Consider the following 25713-nt stretch of genomic DNA (forward strand, 5'->3'; position numbering starts at 1 on the left):
TTCTATCTACCGTACTTCCCAATAATGGACTTGTTTCAGATGAAGCCCTAAGCTGTCTGTTTAAAAGGTCCAAAAGCATTACCCCACAAAAAATGTGCATTATTCTAAAAAAAAAAAGGGGGGGGACAATAGAAATAGAAATTATAAACTTTTATATGAGCGTTTATACAGGATATACACACATATTTTCACATAGGTGAGAATTCAACTGAAAACTAACAATCTAATTGAAACGTACACCTTGCAGCCAATTGTGCAAAACCTGAAATTTGGGGATTTGCTTGTTTGTTTTGTAATCAGAGTGTGGGAGTGGTCAGGATCAGGCACTGCACCACAGGGGTGGGTACATAGTCATTATGGTCACCAGTAACTATGCCAGGGGTCCCCAAATGTTTTTCAAAGAAGCCATATTTGATGAAGTGAACATGCGTGAGGGCCAACCAAAGTTGTTGAGCTTTTTTTAGTTTTTTAGGATTGAAGTTGCTGAGCTTTTTCTACAATTTTACCCCAGGACATATACTGCCATGGGGGCTGGATTAAATTGACCGGCAGGCCAGATTAGACCCCCAAATGGACTTTGGACATGCCTGAACTATGCTGTGGTTAGCACTAGAGCTGAACTGAACTCTCCATTTTACTGCCCTATTCGGAAGCAGAGAAACAGGATAGGTATCAATAGAGCAAAACATTCGCAGAGTACTTACCTTGCTTTAACACTACCCCTTGTTTTAAAAGGACTCCCCCTCTCTTTTATGGAGAGAGAGTTCCTTCAGTGCAGGAAGTATGCCTCACTTGGCATTCTGGAAAACACTTGCAAGAGAGAATTATTTGCTGTACTGCAATTGTGGAGTCAACAAATTGAACAGGGAAGCATGAAGTCTACTCCTTTGAGCATGTGATCTAACATTTAACTAGTGCAGAAGCCTAGCACTGCCCACACTCTAAGGCTTAGCTGCAGGCAAGTGCTTGCGCAGGTCATGAACAAGGAATATATCATAAATATTGATAGCAGGAATATCGATAGCAGTCGAAACTATGGAGATAAGGAATATTAGAGTAACGCACACACCCATTGTCTAGAGAGGGAATTTCATGGTTTTCGTCATGTAGAAAAACTACTGCTACTGGTGGGGGTTTTTTTGGGGGGGGGTACTGCTGCCCAACCACAGGTAAGCTAAAATTTGGATTTCAGTTGGGCAGACTGTATGAGACCAGCAGTTAAGTCTGTAGTTGCCAGCAGATGAGGCACAGAATGAAGAGATTGGAAGATTAACATTTAATATTACCATAAGTATTTTGAAGCAGAGGGTACCTGTCATGAGGTTAAAAAAAAGAGGCCCCACTTTTTTCCATACAGCAATTAAAACACTCATGTTCGGGATTGGCAGCCATAGCACAGTAGAAGACAGTTCAAGGGTGATGGGAAAGAAAAAATGGTTTCTTTACCCTTCCTGAAGGGTCCTGAATCTAGTCAATTATGGGAGACAGAACAAGAAAAAATCTCTCTCCACTTCCTACACGCTAGGCATAACTTATATACCTCTAGCATATCTCCTCTTACTGGCCTTTTGAGTAAAAAATGCCATGTGCCACCCCTCTGTTCATTTTGGCTGCCCTTTTTGAACCCGTTCCAACGCTACAATATCCTTTTTTAAACGTGAGGCAACCAAAACTCTACACCATAGATTTGCATAACAGCATCATATTGTTGGCAGTTTTGCTTTTAATCCCACTCCTAATGATCCCTAGCATCTTCAGTGAACTATCCACTGTGCCCCCAAGGTCACATTCCTGGTCAGTTACTGCGAGTTCAGACCCCATGAACATATACGATGTGAAAACAACCACTGCCAGGATCTCTTCACCACCTGGAGTGTTTTCACTGGCGCATGAGAATAACTGCTTATTTCCCTCTTCCTCAGTGATGCCCTCCTTCCCCAAGTCTCCCCCCCCCCCCCCGCATGACACAGGGGCGATCTCCTCCTTGCAATGGGACACAGCTACCACATCCCTGAAGGCCTTGACCACCAACCCCTCTGCTTCTCTCAGCCTCTCCAGGTCAGCCAAATGTTACCCCCTGACCTTTTTTATCTAGCAGGGGACAAAATGGAGGCTCTTGTATCTGAAATCGCAGATAAATGCAAGGGGAAAAATGGAGCTACAAATCTTTCAAGCTCTCCCGGTCTATCAGGACAGCACTTGGAGGAGAACCTAAACAGACCAAGCCACCAGCATTTTATTAAATTTAAAACTGCATACAGCCAGGGTTTAATTATTTCCCCCCCATATTGTGCATGGTTGGCTCTTCTGCATCTCTTGACAACCAATGTAACCTAAAGGTCTGGAGTTTTTACACATCCTGAATGTGGGGAAAGTGTGCAGGATGAGGCCAAAGGCCCATCTAGTCAAGCTTCCTGTTCTCACAAGAGCCAACTAGATGCCTCTAGGAAGCCTGCAAGCAACAGGGATTCAAGGGCATGCTGGCTATCCTCTTTTGGTTTAAATCCCAAACCTCCTTGCAGCTGACCACACAACTGGTACTGTTTGGTGACCAGAGGCGTACTGAGGGGTCCCTTTTGCAAATAGCTGTATTGGCAGCAGGGGGGTGGGGCATTACCGTATTTTTCGTTCTATAAGATGCACCAGACCATAGTTTTTGGAGGAGGAAAACAAGAAAAAAAATAATCTGAATCTCAGAAGCCAGAACAGCAAGAGGGATCACTGCGCAGCAATCCCTCTTGCTGTTCTGGCTTATGGGATAGCTGCGCAGCCTGCATTCGCTCCATAAGACGCACACACATCCGCTCCATAAGACGCGCACACATTTCCCCTTACTTTTTAGGAGGGAAAAAGTGAGTCTTATAGAGCAAAAAATACGATACTTTACTGCAATAGTGACGCAAGTACTTGGTGTGTCTGGAAAGAGGGAAAGCTGGCGAGGAAGGGTGAAAAAATTCACACAACGATGTGCTGCGGTGTGAGAAGGATGGGAAGCTTCTCCCGTGTTTGATTCTGTTGCGATAGCAGCGTCGCGCCGTCATACACTCCAGCGTCATACTGTCTCCAGCTGCCTTGCCACTTCTCCTACTGCTCAGCTACAGCTGTTGTCGAAGCTCATGACCGTACACACATAATGGGAGGCAGATTTCAGGGGCGATTTTTTGCGCCAACCCCTCTTCCTTTCTCCTTTGTTAGGGGCAGATGAACTGTTCACTCATAAATCCGTTCTATCCTGTTTCTGCATTATTCTCAGGGTTTTTTAAAAATAGACATGAAAAGCTACATTTAAATGCGCTTCCTCTCAAAATATGTATCATGAAATTGCATTTTGATTAGTCTCCCAACAATCTAAGTACAACTGTTTCCACACCAGGTGATTTCTCCTCTCCGCCACCGCAGAGAGTGAGGCAAAGAAAATCAAATGACTTTTGAGTCTTTCCTTCCTTGCACTTTAGACAAAGTGGTCTAAGGATCTTTGCTCCCTCATTTTTTCAAAGCTGCCATGTGCTTTGAGAAGAGGACTGTATCTGCCCCTGGGAGTGAAGCAACATAATGGTGTGCTGTCATTTCCAGGGTCCCTGAACAGAAAATAGTTGGCTGCCCCAAACTGAGCATCCCAATTCGAATAAACTGTCTAGAATCTAGAAAAAAAATTCACAAAGCAAGACCACATTTTATTTCATTAAGAAACACCCAGTTGTCTAGATGGCTCACCTCCTACACTGATTAAACTCTTCATAATTACATTACAATTTTTTATTTACCTGGAAGGAAGAGGCAGTCCTAGGATATGTAATTTCTGTAAAATAGATAAATATTGTATTTTCAGGAGCACTGCAAAAGAAACTAAACATTGGCTTTCGATATCATTTTCTCCAATAAATTCATCATTCTCTCTTGCAGCTGCAGGCTTTGAACTTGGATGATGTTCTGCTGGTCCAGAATCCTTCTTACTTCCCTGCAAGTTTCTTCCATTGCCCTACTCAGTTTCTTTTGTTCCTCTAGCATTGCTTCCATTAACTTTAGTTTCTTCTTTTGAAAGCTACAACTCTGCATTTTCCTTTTCTTTATGGGCCTCTCTTCAGCTCTGAAAAGCAAACATTTCGGCATTAAATCTGCTTTTGTGATCTGATATATCACATGGTTGGGTAATATCTAATGTTCACCTGGACTGGGCAAAAGCAGGGCTGCCCTGTACCTGCATTCACTTGAACTCAAGAAAAGCCTTCCATGCTGTTGGGGACCCTGGCAAAGCAAGGGAACACTCCCGTAGTTTCTCAAATTTCTCTCAAACTCATTGGGTATTCCATGCTCCCCTACAACCCAGCTGGAAGCATTATTTGATATACTCACCCAGCACTTGGCATTGTTTTCACAGGGAATACTGTTTGACAGCACATCCCACCAACCCAAGGTCCCAAGCCACCTCCTCCTATCTGAAAATAATGCTTTATATAACATACCAGAGGGCTGGCTATGTTAGGCAGTATAAACAACATAGAGTCTTTGGCACCTTAAAGACTAGCAAGTATATTATGCCATATGTTTTAATAGACTACAGCCCACTTCGCTGTTATCTTCTGTTGTTAGTTGTATATGTACCTAGTGTGGAGTAAACAACACAAGGAGTGATGAGAGAAAAGAAATGCAAAAAACAAAAAACAGTCTAACTGTATTGTTTAGAGTTTGGGGTGGGGTCAGTCTGGATGAAACCCTGGTTTGCCTTCCAGGCCTGCAATCCTAAGGCAGTGGCGTAGCGTGGGGGGTGCAGGGGGGGCCGGCCGCACCGGGCGCAACATCTGGGGGGCGGCGGGCTAATCTAGTGGAAGAGACTCGAGTGCTAAAATCCATGGGTTAGGGGGCGCAAATTACTTGCCTTGCCCCGGGTGCTGACAACCCACGCTACGCCACTGTCCTAAGGGGATGTAAGGGGAAGCTTGGCAAACTAGTTCCTTTGGCGAGATGGGCTTTTCTCCTCTGCCCCACCCAAACTGGCTGCTACATAGGTGAACAACAGCCAGAGTTGTGTGTGAGAGTTGGAAGCTGGAGAGACTGAGATGTGCATGATCTGTGCCGGATCTTAAGTTGTGACTAGTGGAGGAACAAGATCTGTTGGGGTGTTAATACTGCTAACCCATCTTATGCTTAGGTTGTATATATGTGTAAATGAAACCACATATCCTAAACACACCACCGCTGACCTTCATTCTCAGGAAACTGAACCCTGGAAAAAGCACTGTGAACACCTGGAGTCTGTCACTGCATAGAGATTGTGGTGGAACACAGAAGTATCTTCTACTGAAAAACTTTGCATATTTAAAATAATTTATAATAGAAGAGTACTAGGGGTCTAAAAGGATCTAGGTGTCTTAGTAGACCACATGCTTAACATGAGTCAACAGTGCAATGCAACAGCAAAAAAGCTAATGATTCTCTAGGCTGCATCAACAGAAGTCTAGCGTCCAGGTCAAGGGAAGTAATAGTACCACTCTATTCTGCCTTGGTCAGACCACACCTGGAGTCCTGTGTCCAGTTCTGGGCACCACAATTTAAGAAGGATATGTTGACCTGCTAGAATATGTGCAGAGGAAGGTAACCAAGATGACCCAGGGTCTGCAAACCAAGCCTTATGAGGGATGGTTGAGGGAGCTGGGTATGTTTAGCCTGGAGAAAGGGAGACTGAGAGGAGATATGATAAAGGTAAAGGTAAAGGTACCCCTGCCCGTACGGGCCAGGCGAGTCCGACTCTAGGGTTGTGCGCCCATCTCACTTAAGAGGCCGGGGGCCAGCGCTGTCCGGAGACACTTCCGGGTCACGTGGCCAGCGTGACGAAGCTGCTCTGGCGAGCCAGCACCAGCGCAGCACACGGAAACGCCGTTTACCTTCCCGCTATAAAGCGGTACCTATTTATCTACTTGCACTTAAGGGTGCTTTCGAACTGCTAGGTGGGCAGGAGCTGGGACCGAAAGACGGGAGCTCACCCCGCCGCGGGGATTCGAACCGCCGACCATGCGATCGGCAAGCCCTAGGCACTGAGGTTTTACCCACAGCGCCACCCGCTGATATAATAGCCATCTTCAAATATCTCAAGGGCTGCCACGTGGAAGATGGAGAAAGCTTGTTTTCTTCTGCTCTGGGGGGCAGGATCCGAATCAATGGCTACAAGTTGCAAGAAATGAGATTCTGAGTAAACATTAGGAAGAACTTTCTGACGGTAAGAGCTGTTTCACAGTGGAACCGACTGCCTTGGGAGGTGGTGAGATTCCTGCATTGCAGGGGGCTGGACTAGATAACCCTTGGGATCTCTTCCAACTCTATAATTCTATGGTTCTATGACTCTTAGGGTAGATGTAAATCAGCATGTCAATCATGTTTTTATTGACAAGCTGTTCATTTGAAACTTTCATCACATGATGACTGAAAAAATTCCTCTGACCTCTGTCATTCCTTTCATTTCCAGTTTAAATAGACAGAAATGCTCTCAGAAATTGTAGAATGGAATTAGGTAGCAAGTGCCCCCTTCAAAAAACAAAAGATAATTGCCCCCTCCCAGCCCAAATCTAGTTAGTGCTCCAATGCATACAGAAGCTCCATTGACTTGCACACCAAAAGGTTTTTTTTGTCAATGAGCAAATGAAGGGTTAAAGTAAAATCATTACACACATGCATATTGCAAACAGATATTACTCATTTCCTTTGGAAACTAAAGGGTGACAACAATAATTATCTGAGCATGCACAAAGGTGAAGGAATTTGGTTGCTTAGTCAAGCGAACCATGACTAAGGTGCAAGTAACTCATAATTAATCTTGGTTTGAATTATGAATTATTATTTTTTTTAAAAAGGATCAAAGTCATGGTTTGTTATAAGTTTGAGAATTAGGATTTCTTTCCAGTAAATTCTATCTAGTGAAAGGTAGAACTCAAAATAAGTCACTTTACGAGTTTTGCCAGGGTCACGAGCCTTGACATTCATGGTCAAAATACCCCTTGAGTTTTGGTAGCTGAACTACCTTTTTAATTACTTCCTACATTTACAGTATGTGTTGTCTTTGTGTCAATGCACTCAAGGCAACTCACAGTTTAAAACAACGGCTTACAAGTAACTCAATGCAATACAAAAAGGAACAGACAGTGAGGGAAGAGAAAAATAAGCCTGTGATGGTTTTAGGAGGGGAGGATCAGATGGTCCAATTGATGGGGGAGACCTCACTGTATCACTTCTCCCCTGATACAGCAAGTGTTGCTGATGGAGATGGTCTGGAATCCCACAAAACAGAGCCTATAATTTTTCACATTAAAAGACAGCAACCCTTTGCATACATCTGACTTAAACTATAACTACTACTAGACCCTTCTCGAAGCTACCAGCATGAGTTTGACCAAACTGCGGGAGGCAGTGGAAGACAGGAGTGCCTGGCGTGCTCTGGTCCATGGGGTCACGAAGAGTCGGACACGACTAAACGACTAAACAACAACAAGACCCTTCACAGCTGAAGAAAACAGAGAGCCCCTGAAGCCCCCAAATTAAGTGGTCCTTAAAGAAATAGATTTTTGCAGCTTTATCCTATATCCCACATAGGGCCCAATATGTAAAATATCAAAGTAATATATAACTGTTACCTTAACTTATAAGAAAGTAAGCTGGAAGAGCTCTCAGAATGCTCATCTTCAAAAAATTCTTCTCTCCCTTCATATGTGAACTGGTTATAAGGCAAATAGAGTGGAGTAGACTTGGCAGATGGAGACTGTGATGCCTCAGTCTGGGATGTTGAAGGACCTGGCAGCTGACTGTCATGCATTTTCACATCATTGTGCTCTGACACTTTAGAGAGTATTCTATCAATGGTTTTAAAGTAAGGCCAATCAGGTGCAAGCGTTTCACTATCAGTCATACATTTTAATTTCCTGCAATGAAAGAAATAATCATGAAAACTCAGATAGTAATTTCATGCAGGTTTCAAAAATTCTACTATAAAAATATGTGTGTGTGTTCGGAGGGATGTAAGTTGAGCTGTTAATATGTGCACATGATAATCTGTTCATTAATTGTGCTCATTTCTTGGTCAGTATACATAATCTCCAAAAGGTCCTAAGGAATGTGCATATCTCAAATGTATTTGGCACATCATCCAACTGGCCTTGGAGAATGTGCATATCTCAACTGATTGACTTCCACCTGAACTCCCATTCAAGCAACCCAAATACTTGTTTCCATTTCTGACTCCAAACTTTTGCAAGAGGCAACGATTTCTAGAAATTCTCAGTTCTGCTGAAGAGGTCAGAAAAGAACACTTTGACAGAAAATGCTATTCAAGCACACAAGTGTTTGAAGAAGGGTCACTCCCATCATTCTCCAACCTGGGCCTTAAGGTCCATGGGAGATACACTGCTGTAATTCTATCAACAACTATGGTTAATAGCATGACAACATGGAGCAGGACCTCCTTGCTTTCCGGTTGTTAAATGAAAAAATACAATTGTCCTCCACATTAGAAGCTTTTTGGTATTATGAAACACCTTCAGATGTTTGGGGCCAGTTGAACTAATGAATTCTCTTTTTACTGTTATGCTGGTTTTTTTTTATGAGACGTACTGGTTTTATATTATGTTTCATAGTCTTTTAATATAATACTGTGTATTGTACTGCGAACCTTCTGGTTGAAAGGTGTATTCTAAAAACAATAAATAAACCATTTAGCAGAAATTTTCTAAGGCAGCATGGTGGACGAGCACAGAAGTCCCCTGTCTTGATCAGTGGGCTGAAGTGTATTCATACCGGGTAGGTATTCCTCTTTAGTTAATTGAGGAATTTAGAGCACACCCTTATTTTAAAAATAAATCTCAGAGCAGGTTACACTAAAAACATCATAAACAATAAGACCAAACAGATCAACTTCTGTATAACACATTAACAAGATTAGCACATCTATAAGGAAAGGCCACCTCTACCTAAGCAAAAGCCTGAGTGAATAGATTATCTCTATGTGCACCATAAAATGCAATAAAATAAAATGTACTGAAGATAGAGGTTAAAACTGAACTATACAAAATACATTTTGGAGGTTTCCATCAATAATCAAGTAATCAAGTAATAGATCTTATTCTAATTGCCCCTCCTAATTTTTTTGCAGTTTTTGCTGTCACCTAATCATCTTGATGACATAGAGGACATAGTAGCAAAAGTTGAGCGACCAGGCATGGACAATAGTAGAGGGGTAATAACCTCACTCCTCAAATCTTTAGAAAGAGTGCAGCCAGAAGCACATGAGCCATGGACTCAATACTGCCAACTCCACATTGGACACAACTGTTTCTCCAGCGGAATGTTTTGAAATCAACCCTCAAGTACAGCCAAAGGCAGTATATTCAATCTTGCAAAAGTGAAAGCGCATCTGTATTTTGGAATTATTAAATTTTGCAAATAGGGTACCCAGGTGTCAAAATGACTAGGTGGAAAATAATTATACCATGGACAAAATTTCCTTATTGTGGCTAAATTATTCTGTCGCTCGGTATCATATAGGCGCTGTCTAATTAAATTATTTGCTTTACAGAAGTCCAGTGTTAATAACTGTTGTGGCGATAAACCAGAAAAGTAAAGCTTTTGGTTGACAATTTTAGTCCAAGCGCTCTCATGGCAATCTTGCGATACTAAGGGTTGTAGACCAGTGGGGTTTAAATTTAGATGAAGCCAATAATTAAATCCTACAGCAAATCTGTAATTCAACAGAGGGGAGATTAGCCTCCAAGCGCAATGAAGCATTTGGAACACAGGATGAAACAGAAAAGAATTGCCTTAGGAGCTTAGATTGAACAGCTTCTGTGGATCCAAGCTAAGCACCTGTCCAAATCTGAGTCCCAAAAAATAACTGTGCTAGGGGTTTAGCGTTAAACACTTCAAGTGCTGATTGTATGTGATTGCCACCTTTTGAATGGAAAAAGCATGTCAGAATTTTGGCGCTTTGAAAGGCTTTTTCCTTTGCATATTTCTGATGTGCTCCCCATGACCCTGTTGACTGAAAAATAAGGCCGAGGTATTTAACGACTAGATGTATGTTTACCAAGCATAAAAATGAACCAGTCTAATGTGAAAGCAATTCTTCCCCTACTTCAATTACAGATCCACATTTCATGGCCCCAAATTAGTTTTTTCTGGAGACACCCCATACTCATAATTATCTGCATTGTTCTCTGACCAAGTGCCCAGTTATCTGCTTTTACCATTGAGGAGGCTTTCAAGATTGCGTGTGAGATGAAGAGGACATCCTGCATTTAGCAAGAAATACACAGATCCAAACAAAACCAGAGAGACGATACTGAAGAACAACAGAATTAAGTGCTTGAAATAATAGTGAGGAAATCCTTCATAGCATATATCATTTATGATAGGAACAGCATAATTTAGTCTTCAGAGAAGTCTTCATGAAGAAGTAAATCACTAATGACCAGGAAAAAAATGGCAATGGGATAAAGGCTGAAACTATGGTTTGTTTGGGTGATATTCAATTAAGTTTCACTCAAGAGAAGAGCCACTGAAATTAATGGACCTAACTTAGCCAAGGTCATTGGAATTTCAGTGGATCTACTCTGAGTAAAACTTAGTGAATCCCACTTTTTAAAACCACTATGGAAATAAATTTTAACATTTACAGCTTGATTTTGTGTATCCACCACTCATGCCAGTCAACACTGCACCAAATCTGCAATGGTCATCAAATTATCAACAGCAAAATAGTTAAGGATTTTAACTACAAAATATTACATATATGTTTCAGAGGATATGTGCCAAATTAGGGTGTAGAATCTGCATGGAAATCTATTGTATTGACTGTAGATGTATTTATCTAAACGCTGGATTAAATATTTTGGTTATTAAACAGGCAATTTAGATAAATGAGGCTGGCCTATAGAACTTCACATCCTCATTTAGTAACACTGTAACATTCACACAGTCATCATTTGATGACTGCAGCATCAACAGATAACTTATCAAGTAGTAAAGGTAAAGGAACCCCTGACCGTTAGGTCCAGTCACAGATGACTCTGAGATTGCAGCGCTCATTTCGCTTTATTGGCCAAGGAAGCCGGCGTACAGCTTCTGGGTCATGTGGCCAGCATGACTAAGCCGCTTCTGGTACTATCAAGTAGTAGTACTCTATTCTCCCTGAGTCAGATCACACCTAGAGTTGCGTGCCTAGTTATGTGTGCCACAATTCAAGAAGGGTATTGACAAGCTGGAACATATGCAGAGGAGGGCGACCAAGATAATCAAAGGTCTGGAAACCAAGCCTTATGAAGAACGGTTGATAAGAAGAGACTGAAAGGAGATATGTTAGCCAGCTTCAAATATCTAAAGGGCTGTCACATGGAGGATGCAGCAAGCTTGTTTTTTCCTGCTCTGAAGCATAGGACCCATACCAATGGATTCAAGTTACAAGAAAGGAGATTCCAAGCAAACATCAGGAAGAACTTTCAGGTAGTTTGACAGTGTTCCACTGTTTGACGGTGGAACACACACCTTTGAGAGGTGGCGGACTCTCCTTCCTTGGAGGTGTTTAAGCAGAGGTTGCATGGTTTTTTTAGTTGCAATTCCTACATTGCATAGGATTGGACTGCATGACCCTGGAGTCCCCTACAATTCTCTGATTCTAGGATATGTGACGAAGCCATCAAAAAAACTAAAAAAACCAACAGTACTCTAAGCAATGGGGACCATTTTGCCTAGCAGACTGCTTCCCCCAGTACAGACCAAGACCTTCTGATGAAATCCTAGTAGTCGTCTAAGGACCAGTGGATTGTCCCTTGGTGACAGCAGACGAACAGACCTCTTTGGTGGCAGCACTGGTCCTTAGGAATGACCTCCCTCAGGTGGGTTGAGAGGCAGACACAGCAACCAGCTTTCAGCACCTCTTAAAGTCATATATTTTTGCACAAGTTTTCCTAGACACTGATTCTCAGTTTTTATTTTTTTGTTTATGTACTGCTCCATTTTACCTACATTATACGGCTCTGCTCTTTTTATTTAGCTTTTAAGAAGTCTTATTTGAATGCTGTTATTGTATTTTATTTAGCTTTTAAGCTGAATAAGTCCTATTTGAATTCTGTTATTGTATTCTTATATGAATTTTATTATTTTTCTGGTTACACTTTATGTAAACTGCTCAGAAATTTCTTTTTATACTGAGCAGTATATGAAATGTATGATTAAATAACCTTTCAATAACTACAAGTAACTTGAGTTCCCACACTCAGTTTTGAGTACTGTATTCAAGTCTTGAGTAACGAAGCAATGTTACACGCATGTGTGAACTGTAAGAATCCTATGTGAATCCTAGGGTCCTAGGCTTTACATCTGCCATTTCATATATAGTTGATGCTTTTCAAAGTACCAAGTGCAATAAATAAATAAATAAATAAAATAAAGTATATACACATTCCAGTTTCTTTCCATTCAAAATATAGCATTCCTGTCTCTTGGATTCTCTTTTTATTATTATGGTATTTTGTTTGCTAATACTCTACTTGACCTGCTGAATGAAAACAAAATTAATCTCTCGAGGCTTGTAAAAAAGCTTTCAAAATAAATTATAAATAACATTGCTCATGTGCCAATTGGTGGCTAAAGGGGAGAGAGGAGCAAAAGTGCAGTACTTAAGTTGTGTCTCTGCTATGAATGAATTATTCAAATAGAACAGAAAACTGGTAAAATATTCAAATGCAACTTTCTGAAGCAATTTGAGTGAGTTCTCTCTCTCCAATTACGACATCAAAGAATCCACACTGAAAAGCATAGCAAGGATCTAGATAGTGAACTCCTGCACCCAGTGATGTTTTTGATGTTTAAAAAAATATAAATCACATTTTATGAAGTTTGGAAATTAGATATATAAGGATGCTTTATACAGAGCTTTTGAAGGGGTGAAAAATGAGGTGCCAGTGCAAAATGGCTGCCATGGGCAGCAACAAAAGAGGTGACGATACTCCATTCCAGTGAGTTCCATCCCTAAAACAAGGACCTCTTGAGAGGGATGACACCTCTTTTCCTTTCCCACCTCCTGTGCTGTACAACCTATCGCTAGAGGGCTCAGATTTGGGGCTGGTTGTCAGTCTTGAACCTGAGCATTTTATTGCTCCATAGCAGGCTAAAGGATTCTCAGAAGGTGGCAAAAGGGAAATAAAGATGTCCTTTCTTCTTTCCTTCCTTCTCAATATCCTTGTAAATAGAGCAGAGAGTAGAAATGTGAAGAGTGGGGGACAACAAATAAGATTGGGGTCAAATGGTTCCTGGTCTTCTTTTCCCCTCTTATGGTTTTATTTCTTTTTCCCATTGGAAAAAGTTGGAAAGTTGGAAATCTGGAGGGATTTGTAATCTTATTTTATCTTTTAGAATAATAGACGAAAGGGTGTTTTTTTTTAAAAAAAAGAACAAAATTGTTTTAGATACCTTTTACTTCTACAAAACGGGTTCTAATAACAAGGGTTTCTAGTAACATTGTAAAATAATATATAGTACTAGGTAATTTAAATACCCATATACTATAGACTGCTCCTCCATAAACAACAACGTATATGTCAGTTTCACATGTGATCATTCTATCCATTTTCTCAATTAACGTGTAATTTCTTCCCCCAAAGTTCCAAACAAAATTCTTACTGAAAAAAGCACTGATGGGGTATTTAATAAGATATTATCTTTTTTTTTAACAATCCAAGTCATCACTCCAAGCAGCTAGAGAGCTGCTGCCTCTGTTTGCACTACACACATTCAAAATAGGGCCGCAAATTCCTCTGGAACAAAGAGATGCAAGGATGTTGCTGTCCCTCCCAGGGATAAAGTAAGGAAAAAACATGGCTGCCTGCATTTGCAGCCTCTAACAACTTACTTGTAAATATATACATTTGTAAAATTTAATTAAAAGTAACCTCCAGACCACCTTGTCAAATCTGTTCAAGGGCGGATTCTGGAAGATAAATATGTTCCTAAAAAGGTAAAGGTAAAGGTACCCCTGCCCGTACGGGCCAGTCGAGTCCAACTCTAGGGTTGTGCGCCCATCTCACTTAAGAGGCCGGGAGCCAACGCTGTCCGGAGACACTTCCGGGTCACGTGGCCAGCGTGACGAAGCTGCTCTGGCGAGCCAGCGCAGCACACGGAAACGCCGTTTACCTTCCCGCTAGTAAGCGGTCCCTATTTATCTACTTGCACTTAAGAGTGCTTTCGAACTACTAGGTTGGCAGGCGCTGGGACCGAGCAACGGGAGCTCACCCCGCTGCGGGGATTCGAACCGCTGACCTTTCGATCGGCAAGTCCTAGGCACTGAGGCTTTTACCCACAGCGCCACCCACGTCACCTCAATATGTTCCTATATACACGTTAATCCATAAGGTGTGGATCAGGTGGGCTGCATTGGAATGTGTACTGAGAAAATTCCTCAAGCTTCCTTAATGCGCTTGCTACTCCATCTCTAACTCTGGATATACCATATTTTTCCGTGTATAAGACCAGGTTTTCTCCCTTAAAAAGAATGTAAAAAATAAGGGGGCGTCTTATACATGGATACATCTCTCCCCCCATTTTCTTAAATCTAAGTCCCGCAAAATAGGGGGCATCTTATACATGGGGGCATCTTATAGATGGAAAAATACGGTATTTGCTGCTGTGCTATACTAGGGCTTATATATCACTCCCCATTTACGCAGGGGTTGCGTTACTAGGCACCACATGTGTCAGTTGGACGTGCATAAGTCCGCCCCGCCCCCTTGCCGTGCCAAAATGGTGTGCGCATCAGTGGTCGCACATGCGCCCATCGCATGCAAATGGGGATTTGCCTGTACAGTATACCACTTTTTGACCAAAAGGGCTCCAAAGCAGTGGAAAACATATCAACATGAAAGAAAAATGCCATAGATAAATCAAAATAATACAAAATACCCATAAATCACACTGGATATGTGTTAGGAACTCCAGCAACCCCTGCAGCAAGAAACAAAAAAGCACCAATCCAGCCACCCCTCTCTCTAGCACACCTCGGGTGCTTCTCCTGCCTCTCACACTGGTTCCACTAACAGAAACCACTTCTGTTTCGTACTGCAGCCAACCAGACAACACAATACTCATTAACTCCACATTACAATAACCAGAGCCTAGAGAGAAAAGAAACACAAGCCCAGCATGGAAGGTTGGGTGATGGGCAGGATCCACAAGAACAGGCTCACATCCTGGAGTGTGGAGCAACTCTTCTCCCTCTCCTAACATCTCCACCAGCTGATAATTAACATTCCATACAACTCAACACTTTTACACAAGGGCCTAGGTTTTATTTTATTTTTTAAGTTGGCAAAATAAAACTCAAAAAGGGCATGGCACCCTCTGGGGTCATGCTGTCAAGGTTGCTCCACCGCATCATGTCAGCTGGCTGCTTTACAGCAGCCTTCCTCAACCTCGGTCCTCCAGATGTTTTGAGACTACAATTCCCACCAACCTAGCTGGGATCATGGGAGTTATAGGCCAAAAACATCTGGAGGGCCGAGGTTGAGGAAGGCCGCTTTACAGCTGAGTAGGTCCAATCCTGAAGAGCGTCACAGCTGCCCAGAACACCCTCACTGCCTTGCCAAGGAGCTGGTCTTTGCCGCAGGTGCTTCTCAACTAGGCAAGCAAGGTTACTGGGTGGTGGAAGGTAATTTTTAATTATTTTGCTTGAATAAACTGAGGGACTTATATGTTTAAATTTACTAAGTAGAGCAAAACAATGCCCTTTTCAATTATGGGGTCAGAGTGACCACAATTGAAAACCTGATGATGATTCTTCCCCCCTCTCTCACAGTCCTCCTAAAACAAAACTTGAAATAACAGTGGATCCTCATTATTATTATTATTATTATTATTAATTATTAGAATTCTATACCAAATCCTTCCCAGCCGCTCCGCAATTCATGCTACCTGTTCAAGAAGAGAGTCTGAGGGTGGGAGGTGGCCGCTCTGATGTGGAACTCTACTCTCACTTTCTCTATCCACAATGAACCACAACAGAAAACCAAAGTGCACAGAATTCTTACACATTTATATGTTGCACGTGGGCTTATTGCAGGATCTACAGCATATTTCTAATACCTAGTTTTCTCTGGTTTACCTATAAAAAAGTTGAACTATGTAAATCTTAAGCACTTAGCTCAAGTATTAATTGAGAGCGTGGGATGACTCCTCACCCAAGCAAGGACCTTTCCTCGTGTGACGCTGCCTAACCAGTAAGAGGGAAGATTTATTGCCTGATACTCACCACTTGACTCCTCTTGCATCACTGCTTGGTTCTTCAATTATATGCATGCATCTGGTTGTAAAATTAAACGTTACAAATGCTAACAAGTGTTACAAATGTCCTGTTTATCACTTTTAAAAATTCCATGCATACTTGATAGTGCTTTTTGGCGATATTTGTGAACATGGAAAAGAGGAAGCACTAAAAGTGGTATTTGCCATAAGTATCTCTCGGGAAGAGGCCCATCCAGATCACTCCATTTTGTAAACAGCATGATGAATAATAATTGATATTTCCACCTTCTCCTGTGAACTAGAACAGTCTCAGCCACAGCTGAATGCAATAAGGCGGTGGAGGAAGAAACTGCAATTCCCCTAGTAATCTCTACTTTTGGACTATAGCAGGCTTTGTAGAATCTTAGCTATTGGACTGAAGCAGAGCTCTTCAGAACATTTCAGCTTTCTTGGAAATTAATTAAGGTATTGCTGTATGTGTCGAGATTATCATTCATATACACAGAGCCGTAATATTTAAACTTGAATGTTCAGTCTGCAAATATTTTAGATGAGTTTGTTTTTAGCATAGTTTAAGTTTATGAGCAAAATAAATAGAGTGATTTAAACACACTATGATGTTCTCAATTCCAGTTATATTCTGGGTCCCGTCCCAGTGGTTAAGGTACTGTGAGTATGTCATGGTCAGAGGGCAGTGTCAAAGCTCCCAGTATTTACTTTCAAAACATTTTAGTATATTTCTTTAAAATATGAATTATATGTGTGTGAGAGATAGTGTTTGTTGATATATTTCTATGCATACACATTCATGTGTTGCGTGAGAGAAAGACATGGAGCATTTTCACCTCTTTTTCCTTTATGCTTTGGGGGCCATCTCAAATTATGAGCCAAGGGTGGGCCTTCAGACTAAAAACTTCAGCCCACGTTTTCTGGATTTCTGACTCTCTTGTCAGACTAAGGGCACAAACTATCTGTTTCAGAGTGTACCTCTGTAAATGATACTGGTGCCATCCTGCAAGGTGATATGTAAGTGAAAACATATCATTTTGAGAATATTCACCATTTCATGCAAAACACATATAATAACTTAAGAGGTCACCATCTTAAGATGATCTAGCCAAAAGTGAAAATGAAGACACAAATTTATAAATGCTAATAGGGAGTTGTAGATTGCACAGCATATGGTTTAAATATAAAAATGATGTTTTAACCTAACCCACCCAGGCCCAAAAAGCCCAAAACAAGCAGACTTAACATGGATGCCTGTGACTTTTTTTTAATCACTATTTTTCTGCACTGAAAAGAGATTAAATAAAGGAATCATGTATTTCAGATTGATGAATTATAGCTAACCTCCAACAGATCCATATTAGAGATTACATGTTGTCGCAAATTAGAACATAGCTAAAAGCAGATTTGGTAGTTCATGTCACATAGAAACAGGAAAATGCTTTTGAACACCATGCAAATATTTTTCTGTCCCTAGGCTGCAAATATTTCATTTTCCTAAGCCAACTTCCTCTCCTGATGGGCTCTAACTACTTCATTATCTCATTTCAGATACCTCAGTTTCCTCCCCCAGCTGGAACAGTGTTTACAGTGTGCACTGATTTCTGTCTGCAAATGTAATTGTTCCTTTGCTAATGCTAGCTACAATTATAGCAACGTGTGTCACTCAGTGGTGAGGCATGCAGTTATTTTAGTCCTCCGGAGGGTAACTTCCTCAGTCTGCGATGGCAAAATTTAGAGATTTTTTTAACAATAATTATTTTATTTAAATTGTATTTAGTTTTTACATTTGAGAAGACCAGCTCAAAATTGATCTAAGCTGTGCCAGTTTAAAGTGCAAGTGAAAGCTAAAATAAAAACATAAACAACAATAATTCATACTATCTTTTGCATCCCCTTGTTTCATAAAAACAGTAATTAACAAAAACCACCACCAAAGTTATGCTACCATCTGAAAGCAGTAAGGAGAAAAATTAGGAATGTTAAGAGTGATTTTTAAGAGCCCTATGAACAACCTTTAATCTTTCATCTGTGGTTTCTCTTTACAAGATATTTTCAGAAAGGCAAAGAGCCTGATTAATATCTAGAAATCTCTCAAATAAAAGGAATTAACTGAAGCTTACCTGTACTGGAATGTCATGTTTGTAATTTTTATCTTTATTTCTTCTCCATGTCGAATTTCTCCAGTCATTTCAAAGAGTTTGTTAGCCATTTTCTCATAAACTTTGGCATTCCTTTTAGTTTGTTTCAATTCATCAAAAAATTCTTCCCAAACCAGCATTAAGCCCCTCATTTCTGCATCAGTCCAGTTCCTGGCCCTCCTGTGCTTCTCAGTCTGAGAAGAAACAATATAACTGGGAATTTCTGCAGCAGCCATTCCTGATTGACCTAAAAGGGTTTTAAAAGAGAACACTTAATATAGATTTCAGTTTTTAGTTTAGGATTTTGCAGTGCAAGGCATGCATATGAAGCTACAGGATTTGAATGACAACAGAACACATGAAACCTCTTTGCAACAGCTTGAAGCTTGAGTGCACAAAATGGGGCCTACATCTGACAGGCAGGAATTTAGTTAAAAGCTTTTAAACAGAGAAACGTCATTTTGATGTCACGTTTCCATAGCAACAGAGCAACTGCATAAGCTACAACAACAAAAACCTTTTAACTGAAAGCCAAAGAATCAGGACAAAGTTGACAGGCCATCAATATTAAAGCTTTTAAACACTTTAGGTTTAACAAAAACAACAACAGCAAAAGATCTATGCAGCCTTTGAGAAGCTACTTTTAAGTTTTTACTTGTTTTTAGATTTCCCCCCCTTACCTTTTAGGCAATCTGCTGCAAGCAGGGGGTCATGGCTGTCTCAATGAGCTTTTAAGTTGTGCCTTGACAGATTCACTAGGATGAGGGAAAGACATGTACACAAAAAAGACCCCTTTACAACAATTGTGTCTAAAAAGTCTCACACCTTTGTGGAAGCACAGTTAGCATCTGAAGTATATAACAGCAGCACTGAAAACAGTTAAGCAGCTAAAATGGTGCCAGATTCCTATTTCAGGAACATGCACACAGATTTGTGTTTACATATGTGTGTGCAAGGGAGGGAGAGCCAGAGGCCGATTTGGGCTCCAAGATGCTTGTCTGCTGCTAAGCAAACCCATCCAGCAGCCCTGTCAGCATGAATTTGCCTTTTGTAGGTTCAAATTACCACATATGTATTTGCAATCCGAACAATTTCAATGCTGTTTGGAGTCTTTTATTCAGCCGTGTGCCGCAGCCTCAGGACTGCAGCAGAGGCATTTTAAATCTGCCTTATGGTGAACCCATAAAGATTATTTACTGTGCAAAAGCAACTGGGAATGGGGAGAACGGCATGAGGATTAAAAACTCTAAATAAATTGCTGTTTTTATGTCATAGTTTTCTTCATATAGGAGGCTAGATCTTGCTCCCTGTTATATTACCAACGCAGCATCTCATTTCCCAAAGCACCATTCCAGAGTCTGCGCTGTGGCAAACATGATGGACTCAGCTCTGGCGTTAAGGTCCAGGCACTTTATCCAGTGAAGCAATGCTGACGGCTAATGCACAGCGCATTAATTCTCTGTATTAGAAAGGAAACTACTGTTCACATTTTAAAAGATAGCAGTGGGAAGAAAAAAATGTGTGCGTGTTCATTTTTAAGACCTCGGTGCTGGGCGTTTCCTAGAGATTAATGGCAAGCAGAAAATAATGTACTCCATAGGCTGTTGATCCCCAGGAAAGGTTCTCACGTGCTTTAGTCCACACTTAAGTATCCTATACACTAATTACACGCTCAATCTGAACAAGCTGAAAAGCACAGGATCCTGAAGGAAGGGGAGGTCGCAAAATGCCCTTTTCAAGGCACAGACCTCCTGTCCTGTTGTATTCCTTGTTAATGGCTTTCCCCCCTTCACTGCAGCACTTTAATGTAAGGAAGTCAGAATTAGGATTCCCTAGAGAAAAAGGTTTAAATGCTGTTCGAATAAAGAACACAATGAACTTTATTGATGAGTCACAGGTTCCTATCTGGCACTCAAAAGGCACCTTTGGAGCAGCTACTGTCAGTGGTCCTGTGCAGAATAACCCTTTCAAGGCTGGCAAAGAGCACCGTATGCTGGTGGGGTGTGTGTGTGTGTGTGTGTGTGTGTGTGTGTGTGTGCATATCATGGATACCCAGTTGGGAGGCGTCATGTGACCAGGTGACAGATGGCAGCTAAGAGGAGGCTTAACTAGAAGCAGGGTCTCCTTTTCATTCTGTGTGTGCATTTCAGACTTTCCAAGCATTGCCTCGGGAAGCACCAATGTTAACATCCAAATTTAACTGTGGCTGGCTTGGAGAAAAGATTGGGAGGTTTTTTCCAGGCCACTGTTGTGTAGATCTATCCAAATAAGGCATGGGTTGGGAAGGATTTGTACCCGCATCTTCTTGCAATTTAGCCAAAGGTATGCGAATGCCAGCATGTTTCTGACCCACAAATGTAAATATGCATTCCTCCCAAGCTGCATGGGTTTGGATTCCTCCAGAATTGCAAAGTGGCTTACAGAAGAATATCTGTGTATAGGCAGGACTTCTCAAAGCGTGGGCTGCAGACCACCAGTGGCCCATGAGCTTCATTCTACGAGACTGCCTCTCCTGGTATGCCCCACGGAGGACCTTACGGTCCACAAATGACAGCACTTTGGAGGTCCCAGGTCTCAAGGTGGTTAGATTGGTCTCAACTAGGGCCAGGGCCTTTTCAGTACTGGCCCCAACTTGGTGGAACGCTGTGGCACAAGAGACTAGGGCCCTGCGGGACTTGACATCTTTCCACAAGGCCTGCAAGACAGAGCTATTCCGCCTGGCCTTTGGTTTGGACTCAGTCTGACCCTTATGTTTCCCTCCCCTTACGGTTTTGATTTATGGGCTACTTTTAAAATGAGGCTGCATTTTAAATTGCATTTTAACCTGTATTTTAAAGTGGGTTTTTTTCCTATTATGCTTTTATTGTAATTTTACTGGTGTTTGCCACCCTGAGCCCGGCTCTGGCCGGGGAGGGCGGAGTATAAATTATTATTATTGTTGTTGTTGTTGTTATTCTGATGGTCCATGATGGTGATTCTGCAGAGTGGTATGAGAGAAGAGCAGAGTGTGTGTGTGTGTGTGTGTGTGTGTGTGTGTGTGTAGAGCACCTGGCGCAATTGCTGTGTGTGGGGGAAGAATTGTGGTTACAGCAGCTGCTCCGTTCTTATCCTGTGGGCCACCCAGCAGGTGAGCAGAACAAACTGGAAGTGGAAGCTGGTGGCAAGATGGTGGAAGCTCCCAAGTGAGGGAAAGGAGCACTTGAAAGGAGCAGAGAGTCAAAACATGTGGAAGAATGAAGCCGTGAGAAAGACAGGAAGGAACTAAGAGCAAGTGCATGCAAAAGAAATGCCTTGGAATATTTCCTCATTTATTTCAGATAAACCATATGACTTTTTGCTGATTGGAGGACATGCTGATTTTTGCACGGCTAAAATCCGGTTTTCTACTAACTGGCAATAACAAAGTAAAGTTACTGAACGCTACATTCAAAGGCCTAGTTTGCACATTACATTAAATAGAGCTGAAAACAAACTGTAGCAAACCACAAGACCAGATTCAGACATCAAAACCCAGACTTGAGTCCTGGTGGTGTGGCAGGAGTGAGCTGTGTGGCACCACTGTGAACCGGTACAATGTGCATTCACGTGAAACCACCACTTGTTTTCAACTATGGTTTATATGACAGTGCTGGTCCACTTGTTTGTAAGTTATTTAGAGGAGTAAGGAATATGATGGTTGAAATGGTTCCTACTCAGTGAAATATCTACACAAACAAATCACAGATAAATCAGAATTGTGAAAAGTAGGAGAGGTTTGGAATAAATATTTAGAGAGACCAATTATTTTCTTGCTATGTTTATATACTGCCTTGTGCCAATGAATCCAAGCTACAATCCAAGCTTCCCTGATTACAACAGGGAAAAGAGGATATGAAAACTTTAAACTAAATCCTGACAGGGAGAGAGACAATAGTACTGACAACAGGGAAACACCTGGTAATGGGGATAATAGCTTCACTGATGCACCAGAAACTGAGATGGTACTCCAAAAACCTACTAAAGAGCAAGAAACTACAAGAAGGAAGCCACCGGAGGGAATGATTAATGGTTTCAGTTGTCTCTATACTAATATTCACATTAAAAATCACCGTTATAGTAAAGTCAAAAGAAAGAACAAATAAGGCAATTATACAATCAAAACAAATCACTTTAAAACAAAGCACACAATAGTTAATTAGGACAGAGAGCAAATAAGAAAGGTTTCTCAGAGCCCACTGTGCAATGTAGAAGTCCACATATTTGAAAGATCCGGGAAAATAAAAAGTTATTTGCCTGACACTGAAAAAACAGGCGAGACCTTCTGGAGATAGCATTCCACAATCTGAAATGCCCCTTTCTCTCACAGCCACCTGCTGTATCTCAGTTGGCGGTGGGGGACATTTGGGGAAGAGCCTGGCACGGTGGTCTCAAGGCTATTGATCCACAGTTATAACCCAGCATTTTCTATTTTGCATTATTTTCAAATCTGCTCTATTTGTTAATGGCCCATGTGGGATCTGTACATGTACGAGAGAGTGAAAGATACAATGCCAAATGAAATCCATGACTAAATGTAGATTTTGAATCTTGGTCTGATTCCTTTAATCAGACACTGCCACCTCACTCTCAGGCCCCCAGTGCAGCCATTTTGTGACTTGTGCCCTTGACATTTTCACCAAGTTCCCAGTGTGCCCTTGTGGGCCAAGGCAGTAGTCAAGCACCACGTGAAAACAAATGAAGCTGGCAGACAGACACACACACAGGACAGAGTTGCTGGAGAATGAGGAGCAAAGGGAACTTGAAATCATAAGGAGAGTATTGCAGAGGATCCAGAAACCTACCATGGAAAACAGAAGTTGAGCTGAAAAGATCCATTGTCAATGAGCTAGGAGGGAAACTGCTTAACTCCTACGTCCTGGCTTAAGCAGGGAAAAGGACTGTTTTGTTTTACCATGGTATTTTCATACCCTAGTTGCTCTTATGGGTAATTACAAAAATGGTTTTAAAATCTGGGTGGGCTGGGAGGGATTGTCTAGAAATACAACTATAATAACTGTTTGCTGGTCATAACCATTATTTTTTTAAAAAAGCACATTTCTTATTGGCTTAAACTTGGTCTGACGCCTTGATTTTCACCCCTCCTTATCAATTAAAATCAGCTGCCTGAGGCCCTAGTAAGTTGCAGAGGTCATAGGGCTGTTTAGTGGAGTTAGCCAGGAAACAAAGACTTATTCTTGATGATGAAATGAGGACCACCAGAGGGGTTAAGTTAGCTGGTTTGCTTGCCTCCTTTTCATGCTGCAGCCCATGCCCTCAAACCCTTGCTTCCACCTAACAACGTCATGTACGACATGATCAACCAGCAACATTTTAAAACAATTTTAAAAACAGTTTACAGTACATAAAGTGGCAGATGGGTATACATGAACGAATAAATAAGATTTTAAAATGCCTACCAAAACAACAAAGCTTAAGAGATTTTGAAAACCCATCAAAGGAGTCACTGGATGGATCTCCTGGGGTGGATCCACTCTTGAGCTTAAGGGATGGGCAGGTTCCTACCCCATAAGTGATGTAAGTTAAAAAGACCCATTAGACTGGAGAGCAAGAACACACTGCTGCCATCACCTCCCATGTCCTGCCTATGCTACCACATTTGGCACGTCTGGGACTCTGCCACCCACTCACCTGAGCATAACAGGTACCAGATTCTGATGAAGGGGTGTTCTCCAAGACTCTGTCTCCATTAGGGCTGCCATGCATCTGGACATTACCGGGATTTCAAAGGCAGAATTGACATCCAGGGGGAATTTCCCAAAGGCGGCGCTTTGTCCTGGATCTTAGGCAAGTCAATCGAAGAATCGTGTCGCTCCACACCTTAGGGGTTTGTCTTAAAAAGGCTCAACAACTTTTAGGTTTTCCTTAAAAAGAACTCAACAATTTTAGGGTGTCCTGGTTTTTACTTTTTGAAATATGGCAACCCTAGACTCTCCATACTGAGTTTCTCTGCACCTATTGCAAAACAAATTGGCAGAGCCATGAAACTGGCAGCCCTCTAGTTAGTCATTTTGTCCGTCTGCATAGGACAGTCTCTACATTGCCAGTCCTGCCAGGTGTACCTGCTGCAGAACTGCCTGTGGATGAGAGAGGCACACAGAGAAGGCAGCAGCATTTATTTATTTTAATTTTGGGGGTGGGGGGTGGGAGAGAAACCCAGTACAAGCACACATCACAATTCCATCCTATGCAATCTCACACATTTCTATTTTAATTCTGAAATTACAATGTGACCCTTTCTTTGCATGTTTTGTTTAACACAACATCCAGTCTTAAACAGTTCGAAAAAGCTTGCCATTTTGAAACTATTTTGGTTGGTCCTTAAAAAGATCTTACCCTGTTTGATTTTTTAAAAAGAAATTGTAATGGAGCAAGGCAACTGCACATAAAAAGCCCAATTCACAAAGCCTTATTTTTCTGGCCTTTTTCATTGCAAAGTCATAATTATCTGTTATGTTTTTTAGGACACAGGCCTGGATCTTTGGTGGAAAAACAATCAGATAGTGTAGCAGCTTAAATCTTCTAGCTACAGTAGTGCTAATAACAATATCACCAGAGTGGGGTCGCATGATATATCTGGCAGTCTTTTCCTTAACTTACCACCATCAGTCTTTACACTGAACCCATTTTCATTCTGCATGCTTTTTAAAATCTACTTTCCTATTTAGTGAATTACCTGAAAGGCCTCGCCTGTTTTGAAAAGGTGACGGATTTATTTGTGTCCTGCAGCTTCTTTCTGCTCCTTCGCTCTCTCCAGCTGCCCAGTCTGATTTGTGTTACAGCCAGACAGGGCCGTATGCTACGTATGTGTGTCTGCTAGACATTTACTTGCAAATATCTGGGGCCTCTAAATCCGACCAGCAGCCTTGGCTCCCGCTGCCCTAGGGGGCAATTATGGTGCTTTGTCTCACCCACAAGCTGTCCCTTCCGCTTGCCTGTGCATCAGCCATAAGGCACTCTGGGACTGGTAGTTCTTCACAGAGTATGTCACATAGTCAATAAGGCCTGCACCAGCAGTTGGTGTTTCCAGGAGACTGGAGAAGAAACTGACCACCCCAAATTTGCCTTTTGCTGCTATCAGCCTCCTCTGGAGTGAGCCTATGGCAGGGGTAGGCAACCTAAGGCCCGAGGGCCAATTGCCTTCTCAGCCTGGCCCGCGGACGGTCCGGAAATCAGCGCGTTTTTACATGAGTAAAATGTGTCTTTTTATATTTAGAATGCACCTCTGGGTTATTTGTGGGGCATAGAAATTCATTCA

At 41.7% G+C, this 25713-nt stretch overlaps 1 protein-coding gene across 12 annotated transcripts in view; it reads right to left on the minus strand.

Moving 5' to 3' along the window:
• Positions 1 to 3653: 3653 nt before the first annotated feature.
• Positions 3654 to 25713, minus strand: part of MSANTD1 (Myb/SANT DNA binding domain containing 1) — a 31258-nt gene continuing 9198 nt past the window's right edge. For 3 of the 12 annotated variants that reach the window (XM_081021618.1, XM_081021614.1, XM_081021619.1), the window contains exons 3-7: positions 24087 to 24532; positions 18402 to 18666; positions 16277 to 16327; positions 7623 to 7907; positions 3654 to 4087 (exon numbers count right to left, since the gene is read on the minus strand). In XM_081021618.1, coding sequence (XP_080877744.1) covers positions 3847 to 4087; positions 7623 to 7907; positions 16277 to 16327; positions 18402 to 18655 — 831 coding nt within the window. In that variant the 5' untranslated portion in view covers positions 18656 to 18666; positions 24087 to 24532 and the 3' untranslated portion in view covers positions 3654 to 3846. Of the gene's footprint in view, positions 4088 to 7622; positions 7908 to 16276; positions 16328 to 18401; positions 18667 to 18784; positions 18867 to 19099; positions 19680 to 19961; positions 20311 to 20342; positions 20393 to 24086; positions 25503 to 25713 lie in introns of those variants that run through there. The other 9 variants (XM_081021622.1, XM_081021620.1, XM_081021621.1 and 6 more) reach the window with 9 other exon arrangements.

Source organism: Podarcis pityusensis, assembly GCF_964106645.2.
Source record: "Podarcis pityusensis genome assembly, chromosome: 9".
Lineage (NCBI taxonomy): Eukaryota > Metazoa > Chordata > Lepidosauria > Squamata > Lacertidae > Podarcis > Podarcis pityusensis.